This window comes from Strongylocentrotus purpuratus, unplaced genomic scaffold (genome assembly GCF_000002235.5).
Source record: "Strongylocentrotus purpuratus isolate Spur 01 unplaced genomic scaffold, Spur_5.0 spur5_scaffold_5, whole genome shotgun sequence".
Lineage (NCBI taxonomy): Eukaryota > Metazoa > Echinodermata > Echinoidea > Camarodonta > Strongylocentrotidae > Strongylocentrotus > Strongylocentrotus purpuratus.
In genome coordinates this window covers 25,136,241-25,154,751 of record NW_022145611.1, presented here as the reverse complement: position 1 = coordinate 25,154,751, position 18,511 = coordinate 25,136,241, and the positions used below count along the sequence as shown (strand labels likewise).

The 18,511-nt window shown below is 33.8% G+C and overlaps 1 protein-coding gene across 5 annotated transcripts in view; it reads left to right on the top strand.

Annotated features, from left to right (window-relative positions):
- Positions 1 to 18,511, top strand: part of LOC577287 (interaptin) — a 25,664-nt gene extending 7,153 nt beyond the window's left edge. The window contains exons 5-23 of one of the 5 annotated variants that reach the window (XM_030998467.1): positions 1,997 to 2,074; positions 2,307 to 2,361; positions 2,748 to 2,846; positions 3,242 to 3,361; positions 3,979 to 4,088; positions 4,543 to 4,624; positions 4,950 to 5,022; positions 5,576 to 5,639; positions 5,984 to 6,094; positions 6,557 to 6,764; positions 7,270 to 7,401; positions 7,801 to 7,939; positions 8,280 to 8,359; positions 9,470 to 9,490; positions 12,560 to 12,655; positions 15,002 to 15,154; positions 15,669 to 15,771; positions 16,275 to 16,481; positions 16,881 to 18,511. In XM_030998467.1, the coding sequence (XP_030854327.1) occupies positions 1,997 to 2,074; positions 2,307 to 2,361; positions 2,748 to 2,846; positions 3,242 to 3,361; positions 3,979 to 4,088; positions 4,543 to 4,624; positions 4,950 to 5,022; positions 5,576 to 5,639; positions 5,984 to 6,094; positions 6,557 to 6,764; positions 7,270 to 7,401; positions 7,801 to 7,939; positions 8,280 to 8,359; positions 9,470 to 9,490; positions 12,560 to 12,655; positions 15,002 to 15,154; positions 15,669 to 15,771; positions 16,275 to 16,481; positions 16,881 to 17,041 (2,092 nt within the window). In that variant the 3' untranslated portion in view covers positions 17,042 to 18,511. Of the gene's footprint in view, positions 1 to 1,996; positions 2,075 to 2,306; positions 2,362 to 2,747; positions 2,847 to 3,241; positions 3,362 to 3,978; positions 4,089 to 4,542; positions 4,625 to 4,949; positions 5,023 to 5,575; positions 5,640 to 5,983; positions 6,095 to 6,556; positions 6,765 to 7,269; positions 7,402 to 7,800; positions 7,940 to 8,279; positions 8,360 to 9,469; positions 9,491 to 10,246; positions 10,277 to 12,559; positions 12,656 to 15,001; positions 15,155 to 15,668; positions 15,772 to 16,274; positions 16,482 to 16,880 lie in introns of all 5 variants that reach the window. The other 4 variants (XM_030998468.1, XM_030998469.1, XM_030998470.1 and 1 more) reach the window with 4 other exon arrangements.

Sequence of the window (18,511 nt, the reverse complement as noted above, 5' to 3'; positions counted from 1 at the left end):
TCCTTCATATCATATTTTGCCCTGGTTACCAATAGCACTGCTTGTAGTCTGTAAAGCGCTTAGAGACATTGTATTAAGCGCTATAAGCAGAATATTATTATTATTATTAGTCTGCAGGTAAAATTTGAAATTTTGAACCATGCATGCTTTATAGTTTACATGTACATCTCATTGTTGACAGCCCATATTTATTTTGCATTTTAATTTGAATCAAATTATTTAGTTCAAATCAATTTGAATATTGAATATGCAGCCCCTGTATGGAATGGAGGCCTCACCAAAAACCAAATCACCAGGTTAGAAAGAGTCCAAAAGAGAGTTTTGAGAGTCATTATCGGTGCCCGTTACTCAACTTATGACACTGTCCTAGATGAATTGAAAATCGAATCTCTCTCTGATAGAAGAAAGAGTTTGTGCTTGTCGTTCTTCAAAAAGACCCTACTCTACACTGATCAATTCAAACAGTATTTCCCTCCGGAAAATAATACTAGAACACTAAGACGTAAACCCCAAATTCCTGAGCTTAGATGTAAAACTAAACGAATGCAAAATAGTCCAATTCCGTACCTCATCCGTGCACTTAACCAAAGTAAACGATGAACGTTCCTCCTTTTCTTGTACCCTTCAGGCTCAGCAATTTCATCACCCTTTTGTTTTGTTTTGCTTTGTTGTTCTTTGACACGCCTCTTTTTCCTCTTCTTTTTCCCCTTTTTTTTCTCCTTTTATTTCTTCTTTTCTTTATTTCTAAACTTATTTTCTTCTTTTCCTTTTTTCTTTCTTTCTTCTTTCCCTTCTCCTTCTTCTTCTTCATTCATTTTTTTGATTTGATTCCCTTGCCCCTGCCTGTGTTTACACTCTTACCAATTAAGTATTGTATTTGTTTCATGATTTTTAAAGTATTTTTTTTACCCCATTTTAGTCTAGTTTTACCATATTGAATTGAAATTAATTGAATTTAACTGAATCTGTCATGTGACAATAGTTTATCACCCCTCTTCACCACCATCTCTTGTCTACTTTAGGCATGGTTGTATATTCCCCTCCTTCCATTTCTTCTCCTTTTTCTTCTTCTTCATCATCATCGTCTTCTTCTTCTTTTCCTTTCTTTTCCGTATCCTCTTATATGAATTTTCCATTGTCGCTTTCTACTCCTACTTCCTATATCTTCCCCCTCTCAGCCTTTTAACACTCTCCCTCTGTAAATCTCCCCCACTCTTAGTTACAGTGTATTTGCAAACGTTACTCCTTACCTTTCAGTTGTACTCTCGTTTTTTCCACCACCTGCACTTGTTCCGTTTACCGCTTATTGCTTACTTTATTCCTTCTTTCACATGATTTCAGTGCTATTTAATGCTATTTAATTCAGATTTCTTTCTAAATTATGTTCCCATATGTTGCAATAAGCTATATTTCTCGTATTTATACTGATTTATTTTACAAATTCAATATATCATGTTATGCTATGTTATATATTACATTGTGTTATTAATTTTGTTTGTAAACTTTTGTAATTCGGCTAAACGCCGCGATGAAAGTTTTATTTGAAATAAACCATTTTGAATTGAATTGAATTGAATTTAACATGGTTTATTAATGGAAAAATTGTTCGCGGCCAGTGGGCTGAATTGCAGATGTTCTGTACAAAGGATAACATACGATGTAACATCAATGAGCAAAGAATTAATAATAAAAAGATGGTAATAAATCAGACAGAAAATGCATATATTTCATACATGTATATGAATAATCAAGTATTGATATTACAGTGAACGTATACACATTTTATTTTTGATGAAAGGACACAAGATATTGTTTGCGAGTCCGATGTTGTTGTTATAATTACCATTGGTCGGCTGCTAATACATATTTGCAGCTCATTTTTGCATGTTTTTAAATTTGCAATCCTACAACAGTTTTCAGAAATGAATCCCTTGTAATAAAATAGCAGTTTTTACATGAAATATTCTTTTTCTTTCTCTGTGGTTTCTTTGAACAGTCCTGAGAGAGACATGGTGCGAGCTCAACATGAGGAGGTTATTTCACAACTCAATCAACGACTTGCTGATAAGGCAGGGTAAGAGCTAACCAACAACAAATCAAGCTGCTCCTTGTATCTTATCAATAATTGCCTAAATTTGGTGATTTATTTCTATAGTTACCAGCATATATGAGAATAACAAAACTAATAGTTTACAGTTTTCATGTAGTGGACATTGACTCTATACACTTGCATAGAGTTTTAGATTATGAAGGTAACACAATCTTTCAATCTTTAAATCACCTTTTCTCTTATAATAAATTGACAGGAAACAGATTATGCTGAATGAGACTCGAGATAAGCTACGTGAGACAAATCAAAAGGTAATGTTACATGGTTTAATATCATGCTAGATGTATGACTCTATTCTAACATGCAGCATACTTGTGGCAACATTATAACTTGGTAAACATGGAAATTAAGTGCAGTCTAAAAGATTTCATGCACGTCTCATGATAGTCTGAGTGAATTATGCCTTTATTTTCTGTTAAATGAACACATATACCTTGTATATGAGTTCATTACCCTATACTCAAGAATATCCTTTATTGTGAATGAACCTGCACAGTGAAATTTATGCTGAATACATGTCCATTATGTAACATTAAATTCTCTGAGTTATGTTGTATATAAGCAACACAAATAATCTGAAGTTGTAACAGTATTTCCAATGTGTAGATTGAATACATTTCCTGCTTTTATCTAATAGATTGTAGATCTTGAGACTGGGATTGTGATTCTAAAAGAGGACATGATACAGGAGAGATCTGATGCAAGGCAAGAAAAGAAACGTCTCAAGCAGGCTGTGGTAAGTTAACGCTTTTAGTTGTCATTTTTTACATGATTTTATGATAACCCGTATGTAGAGCCAATAAATAATTGCTAATGCTTTCATGAACAAAACATAAAAGGCATGGATGATAATTTGTTTGTACATTTTTGTAACTGGATGAAAGGAAAGGTTATTATGAGAGGATAGAGGGGTACAGAGAGAGAGAGAGAGAGAGAGAGAGAGAGACGAGGGGTTAGGGAAGCTTATGTGTGTTAATATTAGCATACAATGCATGTCACTTTATCTGTTTCATGTAAAGTATATTTGGGACTTTTGACTCAAGGTGTAGGGCAAAAGCCACATAGTTACTGTACCGCTCTTTTCCATTTCTTGACTTCTTTTATGTAATGTTCTCGTATAATTACCAATAGCACGACACAACCAAGAAGACCAAGAAGCAGAAGGAAGCTAACATATCTCAGAAGAAACAGGTAGATGTCCTCCAAGAGCAGCTGACTGGCAAGAAATTAGAACTTTCTGACATCATGAAGGTAAGCATTGATCAGTTCCACATAAAAAGTATTAAATGAAAAAATGGGGTAAGCTTTCCTCAGAGCTGTGAAATGTGTATTCCAAGTCAATTCAGTGTTATTGTATATAATGTCTGGTAAGAGCTAGAAATGCATCAACTCATATCATGTTTATGGAGTTGCCACCCTTCTTGCACTCACTGGATGATATATCTTCAATATGAGTGGAAGGGATTGTAAAGATGGACCTCAGTTGATGAGTTACTATACATGTATAAACTGGTATGCATAAAGGTGACTGACTAGTTATTCTGACTCAAAAGAAGTAATTGCCCTCGTTTTGCAAGTTATGCAAGTTCACCTATTTTTGAGAGCCAATTCTTTTACTCCACAAAAGTATGACTTCCTGCTACATTATCTGTCAGTTTTAATACTCACAAATCTTTAAATCACTTAAATTTTCATGTCTGGTCATCAAAATCTTTAATTGTCTACACTATCTATAATCTACTAGGTACATGTAATCATCATTTTGTGTACTTCTCTATAAAGTGAAATACAAAGAAAATGTACAAAGAAGATTATAAATATCACCTCATTTTTTTATTACTACATTTTTACCATTGTTATTTTTTCAGGTCATACGTCGGTTTGACACAAACCGCTCAAGATCAGAAGCCCAAGAGAAACTGCTTCAGGATCAACTTGATAAGGAAGTGGTTCATAATGAACAGATGAAAGATGAAGGGTAAATAAACCAGTCACATCCTTCTTAGATACATTGTAATCTGTTTCTTCAATTTCTACTAATGATTTTAATGATCTTTTCCTTTTCCTGTCATCTATTTTCTATGTTGGTTATGTTTTTCCTCAATAAAAGTGTTGATATTATTTTTTCTTTTGTTTTTTGGCTCTACACTTGATTATGTTTGTTCTATTTAATAGCGAAATCTGACCTTTGACACTTCCACTTTCAAGCACTTCTCAACCTATACAATCTTTCTAATTAACCATTTGTGTTATTATTCCACAATCAAATGATTTTTCTTCTCAAATTAGTTATATGATGCTATTAAATGTCAAATATTCATGCTTGTTTTACAGGAAATGTACTTCTAGGTACACTATGACTTGGTGCCCATTATGTAATGTAATATCCAATTCTGATTTCCATTGTAATAAGTCTTTTTGTTTTCTTCCAGAATAAAGCTCTCTTTACAGTTGACAGATCTAGAAACTAAGACTGGTAAGAAGGAAGCTTATCTGGAAACAAAGGTTGATGAGGTGAGAACTAATGCAGATTGACAGTAGTACAAAATAATATGAAGCAAGTAATGGTTCAGTTTTGAATACTCTCTACAATGTAGTCAAGAATTAAATCTTGTCATTAATTGTTCAGAAAAAAGTTGATTATAATATCATTTAGTACTTGGTTGGATGAGACAAGGTTATGTATATCAATATTAATGCTGCATGTCATGTACTCCATTTAAAAAAAAACTGATTTATCTGTTGTTTAAAGGAAAATTGTGCCGTCAAATTAATAAGAATCATCTTTCTTCTAAATAACCTATTGAATTGTACTATTTATTTCATTTTGTTTTTGCAGCTTGAAAGAGATATTAATAAGACTAACACGGAGTATGATGGACTCAAGAAAGAACATGATGAGAAGAAATTCAGTGAGTTGAAAAGTTTTTATAATTGGGGGGGGGGGGGGGTGGGGGGACATAGCCAACATTCTAAAATTAAAGGTTATGACATACTGTAATCTATTTGTGAAATGTTCAGTTCCAGTGCAGAATCCAAAGTATGTGACTCCACCATATTACAAGTATGTTTTAGATAGAAAATAAAAAATATTTATACCACTATTGTTATCCGACAATATTCAAGATATATTCAGAATCATTAAAAAAAATTGAATACTTTTTTGTCCTTTCTTATGCACTTTTTGAGCACAGTGGTAGATTTGTCAAATTCTATGTTAATGCAATTGAGAGGTACAGTACATTGAATCATTTATTTTAAATACATTTTAAACATTTCTTTGCTCTCTTTTTAATCATGATGCTTTCTACCCTGAAAATATCCATTCGTTTTTTAACAAGATTTGTTTTTCAAATCTGCAAACAAAATTGCATCCAGATCTTGATTCGCACTTGATGCCACCTTGATAATATGAACATGTATTGATATTTTATTTTTTTCAATTTAAATTTTTTCTCTGTGCAGTTGTTGAAGAGGTTTTGGAGGTAGCAGAAAAAGAGGGATCAAAAGTACAGGAGATAGACAACATGTAAGTACATCGAAGCACAAACTTTTATCGGTTGAATGAATAGCTTGGGTAACAGTGATTTAAAAAAATGCATTAAGATGTGCTCTATAGGGGTAGTAATAAAATCTTCTGAAAGATTGAGGTATTCAAAATTGAAACAAAACAAAAAACTACAGCAACAACAAAATATATTGACTTGAATGGAAAAATGTGACCAGAACTATAATTTGCATATGATTATGCCAAATTATTAAGTTAATTTTTGAATTCACTAAGACTGCTGTTTATGCCGAGTAGAATATATTCACCTGACATAATATATATTACTTCCGTATACCTGGATTAACTGTATATTTCCATTACAGCTTGCAGGGTAAGAAGGATGACTTGACAAAGAAGGCAACAGATACAGCCAGAATGAAACTAGAGAATGATGAGATGGAGAAGAAGATGAAGAATCTGGAAGAGAATCACCAGTAAGCATACCATCTTCTTTCTATGACAGCATTATGGAAGAGTTATAGTGTGGCAATGTTATAGTGTGTTGCTTGCTTGGAGTGAGAAGAGTCGTCTTTTCAAGATACTGTATTGTGATTTGTTATGGTATGGTGTGTTGGCAGCTATCAACATGTTTTGAAATTATCGTTGGACTAGAACGAAAAAGAAACCACATACCTAAAATGGGAAATAAATTCAACAATGGAATATACGTCTCCCTCCCTTCTATTGTTATTTCGTCATGACACCATTCCAAATTTCTTGTGAAGTTCTGAACTTGTGATAATTTATATTCATGCCTATGTTATCATTCTCTCTCCCTCACACTGCCTTGAATCCTCTCTCAACCCCTCCCCCCTCTCTCTCTCTCCCACTCCCTCTCTCTCGCTCTCTCTCTCTCTCTCTCTTGCTCTCTGATTGGTTATCTCTTCCTATCTTAGGATAACCGTCCAGCTGTTGACCAAGCAGATCCAGGCCTTCAGGGAGAACCTGACCAGAGAGCGCAAGGAGCGCTTCGAGCTGCAGGAGAAGAGGGACAGCCTGAGCAGAGAGCTGGAAGACTTCAGACAGGAGTTTGCAAAGTACATGAGTACAATGAGTGAACGCATCAACAAGGCCAAGCAAGATCATGTAGACCTTACTAATGAGGCAAGTTTAAACATTCATTTTGGATGGGGTTGTTTCATTTTTCAAGGGCTTTAATAGTAATTAAAAAGGTATTAGGAGTAGCTCACCATATATGAGTACAGCAGCGCTATAACTGCTGTTATCTTTTCCCATGTGACTATATTTTCATAGTTCATATGACTAGTGTTTATAGTATAAACCTTTTTTCCCTTCCTCATTAATATCCATAACAAGGCAGTTGGTTATTGCTATGTAATGTAATGTAGGCATTTATATTACTCACATATTATTTGTAGAAACTGTTATGCTCTTTATGAACATAAACTACTAGAAGTATGATTCTACAGTTAATCTTATGTGCTACATGAAAAGGGACAACAATTGTCTTTAATATGCAGAGGGGTAACACATACTTATCCAAAGTCACATGATGATATTGCTGGAATATAATATACAAGTGTTCTTCAATGTCATTGTGATACATAGAAATATTCTTTTCTTCATCCTTATCAATTCATTTCAACAGGGTGAACAGCTAACACGGGACATTACTAAAGATGATGTCACTATCACGACGCTTGAAAAGGATTTGAAGAAGGCAGAGGCAAATTTCAGCAAAGTAAAGAAGAAGCTGCAAGATGAGATTGCAAATATAGAAGTAAGTAAAATTTGAATTGAGAAACCTCTACTGATAAACATTGTACTTGATTAAATTATTCCATACAATTTTCAAGTAATGTGCATTCTTAGAGGATTTTAACCAGCTTTCTCTTAGTTTCGGGTCTTGGCAAGCGAAGAATACAAATCACCCAACCCCTAAGTCTAATCTGTTTGCATCATTTTTTTTCTTTTTTTTTCGCTGGCAACTATCTTGGAAATGAAAAGGGAGAACAGCAATGGGGAACTTGAAGAGAACTGACACTTTTCGTAGGACACCAGTGTATTATCTTGGTCTTTAAAATGACGTACCCTGTATCATATGCCGTTGCTCTATTCAGCCATCCTACATCTTCTGTTGACTGTAATCCCATTCCTACATTTAATTCTCTTTATTAAGAATAAAATTGCTGATGCTGAAGGTTCTTTGGAAGCTAAGATGAAGGAACTTGAAGAGAAGACTCCTATCTTTGAGGAACTTGAGAAAATGTTCGAAGAGAAACAAGAAGAGTACAACAGCAAGAAGAAAGGCATTGTGGGTAAGTATTATGGGGGGGGGGGAAGGGTTCCACACAAGCAATATTCCTTGCTTTGTATAAACAGTTTGAAGATGTACTTTGTTTTGAGTGATACATAAGATGAATGACACCATATTTGTTGTTAGAAATGATGAATCATGAAATAATAAATTGCTTTTATTCATTTAGTTTAGTCCAGCAGGAAATAGTAAAAGAAAAAGTACTAATAATACGCTTTAAGTGGTAATGGAATTGGCAAATAAAGTGTCACCCTCACAGAATATTTTGACTGTGTTTCTCTTCTATATGTTGTTTATTGATTAATCCATTCAAAATGACAATTTTACCTTGTAATCCTTAGAACTGAAGAATAAGAAGATCGTTCTGGTAACCTCCTCTAACAGAGCTCAGAGGGAGATACAGAAACTCATCGCTCCAGGGGTAAGTAGCGTCAAGCAGGGTAACAAATGAAAAGAGAAATATATATGAATACATGGATATCAACAGCCATCTCAATAGTCTAAGAAATAGTCTTACTGAATATGTCTTATACTCAGTGCCTAAATTGAGTATCAATAGCCATCACAATGTTCTAAGAAATAGTCTTACTAAATATGTCTTATACTCAGTGCATAAAGATGTGAGGAATACTACATTAATAAAGTAATAGCTTACCAACCTTGATGGTTACAATATACGATAAAACGTTCATTCGGTTGTTGAATATTTTGCTTCTTTTTTTTTTATTGAATTAGGGAGTGAATCAATAATACAAATTTAAAATGTTATGCAAAGTGATAATGTAAATTCACTAGTAGCTGTACACATTACAGAAGCATACATTTGGATTTTAATTGTATGATTTAAATATTATATGTTTATTGTTATAACAATTGAGTTTCCTCCCCACTTTTCAAATAACATTCTAGCATGAAATGCAAATATTCCATATATTTTCTGCTCTTTGTATGCTAATGAATGGATGAATAAGATACCAGACTCAGCTAATATTGTACTTTTGATAACTCTAACTGCCAAACCCCATCCCCTTTGCTCTAATCATGGCTTTGGAAACAACCATTATGCATGTGGTAACTTACAGCTGGCTTCCCCCATCATGCTTTGCTCCGTATATTTGCTGTTTGGTGCTTTCCAGTGTTATAAATCAATACAAACAACATCTTTAAAGCTTTGCGCTTTTAGAATTGTTCCAATGTAGGCTTTGAAGGTTATTTTGTAGTTTTGGTTGAAAATCAAACTGATTATCTTGAGTGATTGATGAAGATCTATCACAATAATATGTGTTTCATTTTCAGCTCTTATAATATGTGTTAGTTTCCAGAAAACTAATTAAAGTAAATATATGCCATGCATTCTTGCTTACATCTTAATTCAATAGGATAGTCACTACAATAGGCAAAAGGGGATCAAAATTTGTATACTTTTCATACTGCAAATTAATGGAATTTGGTCAGGAAATAGGTGAATTGTTTTCTGAAAATCAAGGTTAACTTGATTCTATATGCTGATTGAATCCATTGTCTGATTTAGGCTGAGAATGCACCAGAGGAAGTAAGTAGACATTGAGAGCACTCTTTAATTTAAATGTTGTATCAATATGGGTCTGGTGTTTACAATTTTGTCCCATGGTCCCTTATGTAAACCTATATGTATGTACCCCTGAATTTATCTTGCATTATGTCACATGTAGTCACCGCATTTATAGTACATGTATGGTATTCTGGGTATTTTTATGTAAGAATGGTATTCTGGGTATTTTGATGTAAGAGTTGGTTTTGGATTTGTATCATTCACCTGCTAGTGTGCATCTCTGTCAAGATACCATAAAAAGAATGTTTCATGATTGGCATATACAGCTGGCATAAGGTTCATTTATTTAATAACTTATATCATTCTTCATTTCATCACCTCTTTGTACCTACAGTCTATTCTTTTCTATATAGTGGTATTTTATAGGGTAATACCTCATCGATCATCCAATTAAATATCTAACATTATAGCAGCCATATCCTTCTTCATGCACATTTTTAATATGAAAGGCACCATATATTCCTTAGCATTACAGAACATGCAGGATCATTTCTGTTGTAGAAATAAAATCTAAACCCTTTGCCAGCAAATTGTATCATGTTGATGTCCTTTTTATGGTCTTCTGACAGGCACACACTTTGTTATTTTATTGTCATTTATTTGGACATCATATTGATTTATTTGTTTGCTTGATGATCTCAACTTTTATCTTTATTTTTTTTTCTTTGTTTTTGTTTTTTTGTATTGATTGGTCATTGGTGATTGGATGATACACAGGATAGGGCACTGTTTGCCTTACCACCCAAGGTGGAGGATATTTCTCTCTTATTTTTCATAGTTGTTGATAATCTCACATTTGCTGCACCAAATGCACAGTTTTTCCCCATTAATTCTATTGATTCCCATCCCTAAAAACAAAATATAAGAGATTTATAATATTAGACTTCCTTGTACAGATTGTTTCTTAACTTATAATTGAAGATTTCAGAGTATTTTTCAACTTTTGTTTAGCTTTAATGATATTAGTTCGTAGATGTGTGGGTGTAACTCATATTTTTCATGTTATAATCATATAAAAAGCAATAAATAGAGTAGAAAGAAGCAGAAGAGAGAGAGAGGGGGGGGGGGGGGGGGGGGAATGGCAAAATGAGAAAAGCTGTCCGGCATGAAGCAAATTATCATTATAGTCTTATTATTATAGCCTGAATTATGCTGTAAAATGAAATGAAATAATGTGCATAATGAAATAAACAGATAACAGAAACCCCACTTAATCATTGCTTGCAAGATAAAAGAATTCCATGGAGTGATAAATTTATCTTTTGACAACCAAAATGCTTAATATTTGTAAAGGTCTGATTGATGACCATTGTAGAAAGCATCTACCAGTGTTCAGAATTCATTAAAGCTGGCTGATGGCACATCTATGTACATTACATTAGAAATGTAAGCAGTCTATCTTATTCAAACATCTTGTAGATGCACGATAAAAAATATATGAATGAAATCTAATACAGTTGCCAACTGGACTGCTTATGCTACAAAGATTAAGGAAATTCATTTGTAAGGATTGAACTTCCAATAACCATTGCCCTAGTTCTTTGTAAATCTGTCAATACTTCCCAGGAATAGTGAAGTAACAAAAGGGGTAGGGATGAAAATAAGTACTGATAGTTGCCTTTGCTGTTTAGATTATATACATCCCAATGGTGGGACTTGAAAAATTGTATTAATGATATGAAATGATCTTTGAAGACATAATCATGGAACAACTGTGGGGGGTGTACTTTTTTTTATTTGTTTTTTGTTCCGTTTTTAAATTCTGTTCATTTTATTTTATTATTTTGTTTAAGTTGTTTGATTACAGTAATAGTTATGGATGGAACCAATCTCTACTTGCATTGCATATTTGTACCTGCAGGGCATAATAGCAGAAAGCAAATTTCTTATTCATGTTGCCAAATGTATTTTTTTTTTTTTTGCTTAAAGATGAAGTTGAGTTCTGGTCATGCGATTGCATTGTGAAAGAAACGGTGTGGAACCGACCAGAAAAGGTTGGTCATCTAGCATATAAGAATTTGTGTGTATTGCAAGGTTCTGGAATCATCAAAATGATAAGAAATTTGGCCAAGTCTTGGTAAAGTTACAAACACTTGCACAGAAAGATGTATATGGGACTACACGAACACGTGGCGTAAAAAGCCCCCCCCCCCCCCCCCCCCCCCCCCCCCCCCCCCCCCCGATTTTTACTATTTTACATGCATATTTAGAATATGAAGGCATTTGAAGAGCCATGCTTTTCAGGGAACATGTCTTAACTGATGTTCTTCCACACTTGCATAATAAGAATGAGTAATGCTCACAAATTATTTTTCACCTCTGATCCCAGAACTCAACCTTCTCTTTAATGATATGCTATTGTGAGTATCTGCTATTCTTCATAGCATAGCATTGGTGTCATACTATAGTTAGTTATTTCACCTACTGGTACTCAGTTAAAAAGCAAGAACATGTTAGCCATACATGTAAGTAGACAAAATTGAAAGAATTATACTAGAAAATCTGATAATTTAAAAAAAAACAGAAAAGAAAAAAAAAAGATTCAGGAAGCAGTGGTTTGCAAAGTAGGACTACTGATGAGGGTGTATTTTCTAATTATTTTGAAGATAACCAATGTGGTCATAAAAATTGTTGTTAATCTGTTGATAATGATGGATCATAGCCTCTATAAAAAACGACTGCTAAATATTGTTTCATCAATTGAATTTTCTTCATGCTCTTTGGCTACTTTTTTCTTCTAAAAATGCTTGCCCATCTAGCCTGTGCCTATTATTTATTATTTCTAAAAGGTCTTCAATGAAAAGGTGTTTTTAGCATTGATTTTGTATTCCTTTTTTAAAAGTTTTTCATCAAGTTATCACTTCCTAGTTTTCATAGAGTCTAAAAAACATTTGTATGTTGCCGATCAAAACAAAACACATGTCAGCATATTGTGTAATATTATAGATGTTCATTTGCAATTAATGCATTAGAGTAGACTAGCTTTGATGTCATGGCTGGAATAGATATAAGATTTTATCCCTCACATAGGACATAAAGAGAATACCAGAACTCCCTCCCGTCGGTGTATCTTTCTTCGCTTCAGAAGACGAGACCAGAAATAAAGCCTTTAAGCAACTCTCCGAGGTATTTGAAGCTAGAGAAGTATTACAAGTTACTTTTCTGAATATGTCACAGATTCATAGTTTCTATAGTTCTTTTCATGTTCTATGAGAATGTTATTTTTCTGCATGCGTTCAGCACATATTGATGTCATGGAAGCAGGAGACAGATCTGTTCATTGCTCCAAAGCTGTGTGAATTCCTTGAACTTTTTGAAACACTCAATAGCTTTAAACCTGTTGGGCAGTGTTTCATTTTGGTTGACACCCTTTTATTCCCTAAGCCCCAGGCTGAGCTATCTCAGGGCACACTAGTCAATATGGCAGAGCAATTTGAGTCTCTGAACACTTGAAATCAAGTACACAACATTTGTAATCAAGTACTAAAAAGGAAAAAAAAGGGTCAGTTATTCCTCTTCCATTATATCAACTATGTGCATTTAGTGTTATTTAATTTATGAAAACTTGGAAGATGTTTCCAGTAGTCGTATACACAAATTAAATGCACAAATTTCAATATGCATGTAGCACAAGTTCATACTAGTGCATGCTAGTAAACATGAACTATATACATCTTTTTACTGTTTTTTTAGAATATTGACAAAGTTGTATTTAATATGGTCAATATATACAGCTGTCACTGCATATATGGGATAGTGCTAGTTATTTGTTCATATGTGCCCTCTGAACATTAAGCTTCACCTTTATTTATTCATTAGCTGATCATCTTCATAATAATCATGATAGAATGAACAGTTGTTGTCATTTTCAGTAACTCATCTTTATTCATAGGTTTTATTCTAGTCTAGTAATTCATTTATACATACGTATGATCTGAAAATTATATTGCCAGTAAAGCATGCACAACGGGATGCATATGGATATTAGATAAACTGGTTAAGGTCATTTTAGATGGAAGTAGAATTGATATTGCTTAATTATACATTCAAATCAGCTGGTGGTAGGCTAATATTAGATGGAATCCTTTAGCTGTGCTGTCCCAGTTATGCAGTAATAGCTTTATATCAAATATTTGATCTGTGTTATTACTTTATCATGAGATATGCATTGATTTTACTAGTGGCATGTTTTTTGTTGTTAATGCATGACATCTTATTGTGTAAGAATATGTTTTCTTGCTCTGATACTTCACTTGAAAATTCACATGATTATTATTCATGTATTTTTTACTTTGTTGATATAAATGGCTATTGTTAAGAGTTTGTTTGATATTTTAATGAGGTATTGAATGATTTACAAAGAGGTCATGAATTGTATGAATTACTCTTTTTTTCTTCATTTTGAGATGTTGAATTAAGTTGAACAAAAAAGGTTGAATATTGGTATGGTTGGAATGTTATACAGGGAACTTTAATGTAGAGCTTGATAGGTCTATATCAAGCATTATTTGTACAAATTCCTCCCAGAAATGCAAGGTTAGTTTTATGATATAATAGCAGTCCCTTTGTCTGCAATTCATCACTGTGTTTCTTTAACAATTTTTCACTACTTATGTTTTGACTAACCCAAACTAATGTGATTGAAGTGTTCTACTAATACAGGTGTTGTAGATGTAGAGTCATTTTTAATATATAGCATATTTAGGTGTGAAGTGTTTTGTTGGTATTTAGTAGAGCCTGAATATATAGTTCATTCAGGATAACAATCTTCATATAATCTAGTTTAATGCTTTTTTAAATATTAAATATGATAAATACAACAATAATATAATTTACCTTTAAAGATTCAAATTGTCTAATCTTACAACCCTTATATGGTGAGGTAAGGGTAATTATTATACCAGTTTACATAACTGTAGTGTACTTCTGTAGGATACTATTTTGTATGTTAACTAACAAATCTGTGACAGTTTTACAAATTTGGTATGAAATTTATTATTGTTTCTCTAAACTTAAAAAGAACAAATAATAAATGGTATTCTCATATTAAAATACTGAAAAGGTAATGCTACTGAAGTGCATATGTGTTTTGGGATTTGAGAAACTACCTCAGTAAATTAAATTTGATATATAAAAGATAAAGTTAACAGTTGAATGAACAATTTACTGCCATATGCAGCTTCAAGAGAGACTAGTGGAGATAAAATATAAAATAGTTGATATCAATTTAGAGTGTTCTACATTTCATGATTGTACCTGAATTTCAGGATATTTTCTTTGTTGAAATGTTATTAAGCTGTTGCTCTGGACCGCTTTTCTTCTTTCAGAGGTCTTTAAGATTCCCTTGTTGATGTGTTAATAGATTGTTGCATTACTAAAATGACAAAACTGAAAAATTTGCTTTGTAGTAGAAAAGTAAAGCCAATATGTACAATCCCTTTGACAAATGATCATTTCATTTTAATCCACAAGGTTGCCTTGAAGCACTTGTTACGACAGCAACGTTCAGCTGCTTTGGGTAGAATGAAAGAACAGGGCAGAGAGTTAGAGGAGTTGGAAGAAAACATCTTTCATGCTGGTCGTAAACTCAAGGCAGTCACCGAGGAGAACGTCAGATTCACAGGGGTAAATAATTATCTTAAATATAACTTGAAAATTCAAAAATTGATTAATGTTTTTGTGTAAATCTGCAATTATGGGTGTCTAGACATGTATCTTTATTGGTAAGCAGAATAGTTTAAATCTTTCAAACATACTGTAAATATTGTTGTCTTTGATTTTTCAAAAACCTAATATCTATTTTTAATTTTAAATCATTATTTTGAAAAAATTGTATACAGAAAGATGAAACTTATACCAGACAAATTTGACACCATAAATTATTGCCAATGAGTAATCCAGAATCCCCTGTCATTAACAATTGAATTAATCTTGATTTCACCTTTGGAGTAGACTATTTGCATTTACACATCCATTTTTTTCTTCATATGTAAAGCTTAGGCAAAGTAAATACTAGTAGTTCATTCATCGTTTAGCAACAAGAAGATAGCATGAAAATTTGATTGAATGTTGAATTGCTGCCTCAATCTTTCTTTCATCCTACTATTAAAACACATGTGTATCATAATCTTGAATGCAGGCTATTGAGAAGATGCAGAAAGAGAGTGTTTCAATTGAAGGGCAGATATCAAGACACAGCAGCCTGGAGGAGAGCCTAAAACATCTTGTCATTTCACAGAGAGGTACGTTTTTGACTCTTTGGATACAATATATTGTAGCATACCAACTTGCTTATGGGATACACGGGAACTCTGCTTGATGTAGAGATTACAAACCAAGTTTCCTTTATGAAGTAGATGATTTGAAGCATGTAGATAAATGTACGTTGTTGTGATAACATGATTAGCAAGACGACATATTACCATGATGGCTTAACTCTATTCTAATAACTCTTGGCCAGAAGATGCAGGGTCCAGTCATTGAGGACTCCCCTCACCTTTTTTAAAATACATTTTCTAATATATATTTTATTTTATCTATGGCCTAACGAGGCACATTGACACAAACTGGGCTTATTCATCAGGAGACATTAACTTCACAATTCAACGCTCAGAGTTTAGAAAAAAATGTTGAAGAGTGGACTTTGGGTCTGAAAGGTACTCATAAGTTGCTCCAATGGCTGAAAGTGACAATGCTCAGTAAGTTCATGTTAATGATATAAAATCTCTACCTCCTTTATGATCAGGCCACTTAGAGGTAGGCTGGGAGAAGGATAAGGCTCTGCAGGATGAGTTTGCCAAGCGAGACCAGGTCTTTTTGGATGACATCACTGATCTCTGTTGCCGTGCCGACCGTCGGGAGCAGGTGGTATCAGATATCACAGACAAGCTCCAACAGGAGATCGTCATGCTGACCTCTCTCCTAGAGACGGTCGCTGAGAGAAGACCTCTAAGTGAGTACACTAGTATGACTGGTGATGAAGAGATGGGTGAAGATGATGATAATGATTATGATGACGATGATGATTTTGGTGACGACAATGATCACAGTGATGAGGGTGGAGTGATGATATTGATAGTTATATTATAGTGGCCTCTCTCTTTGAGAGGAGACATCCAAGTGAGTTCACCAGTAGAGATGTTGATGGTGATGATCATAATGATGATTGTTAAATGATGTTGATTAATGATGATATCGATAGTGATGATGTTGACGATTATGATATGACGATAATGATAGCGGTCATTGGATATTTCCCTTATTACCCATATATTAAACTGTTCTAATAGCTTTTCTGAATCTCATTCCCATTCTGCTATGTTGACTATCTGTTTTATTAATGTTACCGCAGATACCAGCCAGGGCAGTCGACCCACCACAGTGCCCCGCCCTCCTACAGTCTTGAGGGAATACCTGGAATCCCGCACCAACCTCACTACCCAAGCAGGTAGAAAGACAGAGTTACAAAGTCAACCCAACTTACTCACTCAGACAGTACCAGAGGAACTTTAGCAAGTACTACTCAGACAGAGGAGACCCAGCTTCTTGAAAATATGATGTGTATACTAGGAACATTTTTATGATACCCGATGCAGTTGTCAACCTTCTTGCTAGTACTGTTTACCTTTGTTGCAGTTGGGTGTGGATTACTGTGCCACAGGGTAAAGGGTGTGGGAGGACGGAAGTATCTGTTGTAAGTATCTTTGTAGGTTTGGTATTTTAATGTCAATTTTGTTTTCATTGGGAATGACAGGGAGAATCTACCTGTGTTATGTCTTTTACTCAAGTCCTGCATAGGCAGTTGCTAGGATTACCAAGATCATTCCGTCCCGACAATTAGAAGTGTGCTTTCTTTTAACATCATTTACAGAAATCACAATCATACTATGATAGGATTATTGCTCATCAAGTTACTTCTAGAAGTTTGTGAATCAATTACTTAATGTGATGCTCCTAGATCATCCATATAAGGAATCAACTGCATGTTAGAAATGTGCTTGTTTTCTGATGTCGGATGCATTCTGAATAGATTATCGTTGCTACATGGAGCAGTGCACATGAAATCATGGTATTACACAGATACCGACTAGCAAGAGTGTTACATTTGATGGATTTCCATGGGGGTATATATTTTCCTCAGTGCACAGGATGAGGGAAATATTGTAAAAAGTAAAATTATAGCCCTTGGGGGATGGGCCATCAAATGCTGTTATTTAGCACAATTTGGTCAGTATCTCATACATGATGTGGTCCCTACAGATATGAATTACTGATAATAAGTCTCAGTTGTGCAACGCCAATGTATAAGCTGCCGCACTTCATTCCATGACATTGGGTACATTAGAAATCCCCAAGCCACTCATTATTGGCAAAAATCATAATTTTTTTTAGCACAGATTTTTAATGTCTTAAAACTCTTACTTTAATTTGTGACCACATGCAAGTTTCAGCCCTTAAATAAGTTTTGCATGGTTCCTCTAAAATTCTGTGAAAAGGAACCTTCATGTATTTCTTTGTTCTCTACCATCTGTATTTGAAACATAAAGGACAAATATGGCCAGCCAATTTGATCAACTGTGTTGGAGTAGTCCCTTGCACAAAGGGGGTCATCCCATCAATACATTTTTGCTGTGTAAAATTTGAAGAAAAAGAGGCATATGATGGTACTTGTATGTACATGTAGTATTTAATCTAAGTTTGTATATAATCTGTATATATGTGTAAACAAATTGAAATGCATTTGTATTTATTTATCTGTACTTAGTGCAATATCCTGTCCAATGTTTTTCATCACCTTCATTTTGCCATGGCAAAAACAGGAAAAATAATAAATAAGTATTAATAACATTGATCTATGGCAGAAATGTGCCCTAAAGATCCTTTTTATGCATTGTCTCAAGACTTATTGTGCCTTTCAAACTTCATCTATGCATCAAATATGACATTATTTATGTACTCTGTTCTTTTATGCAACCATTTACC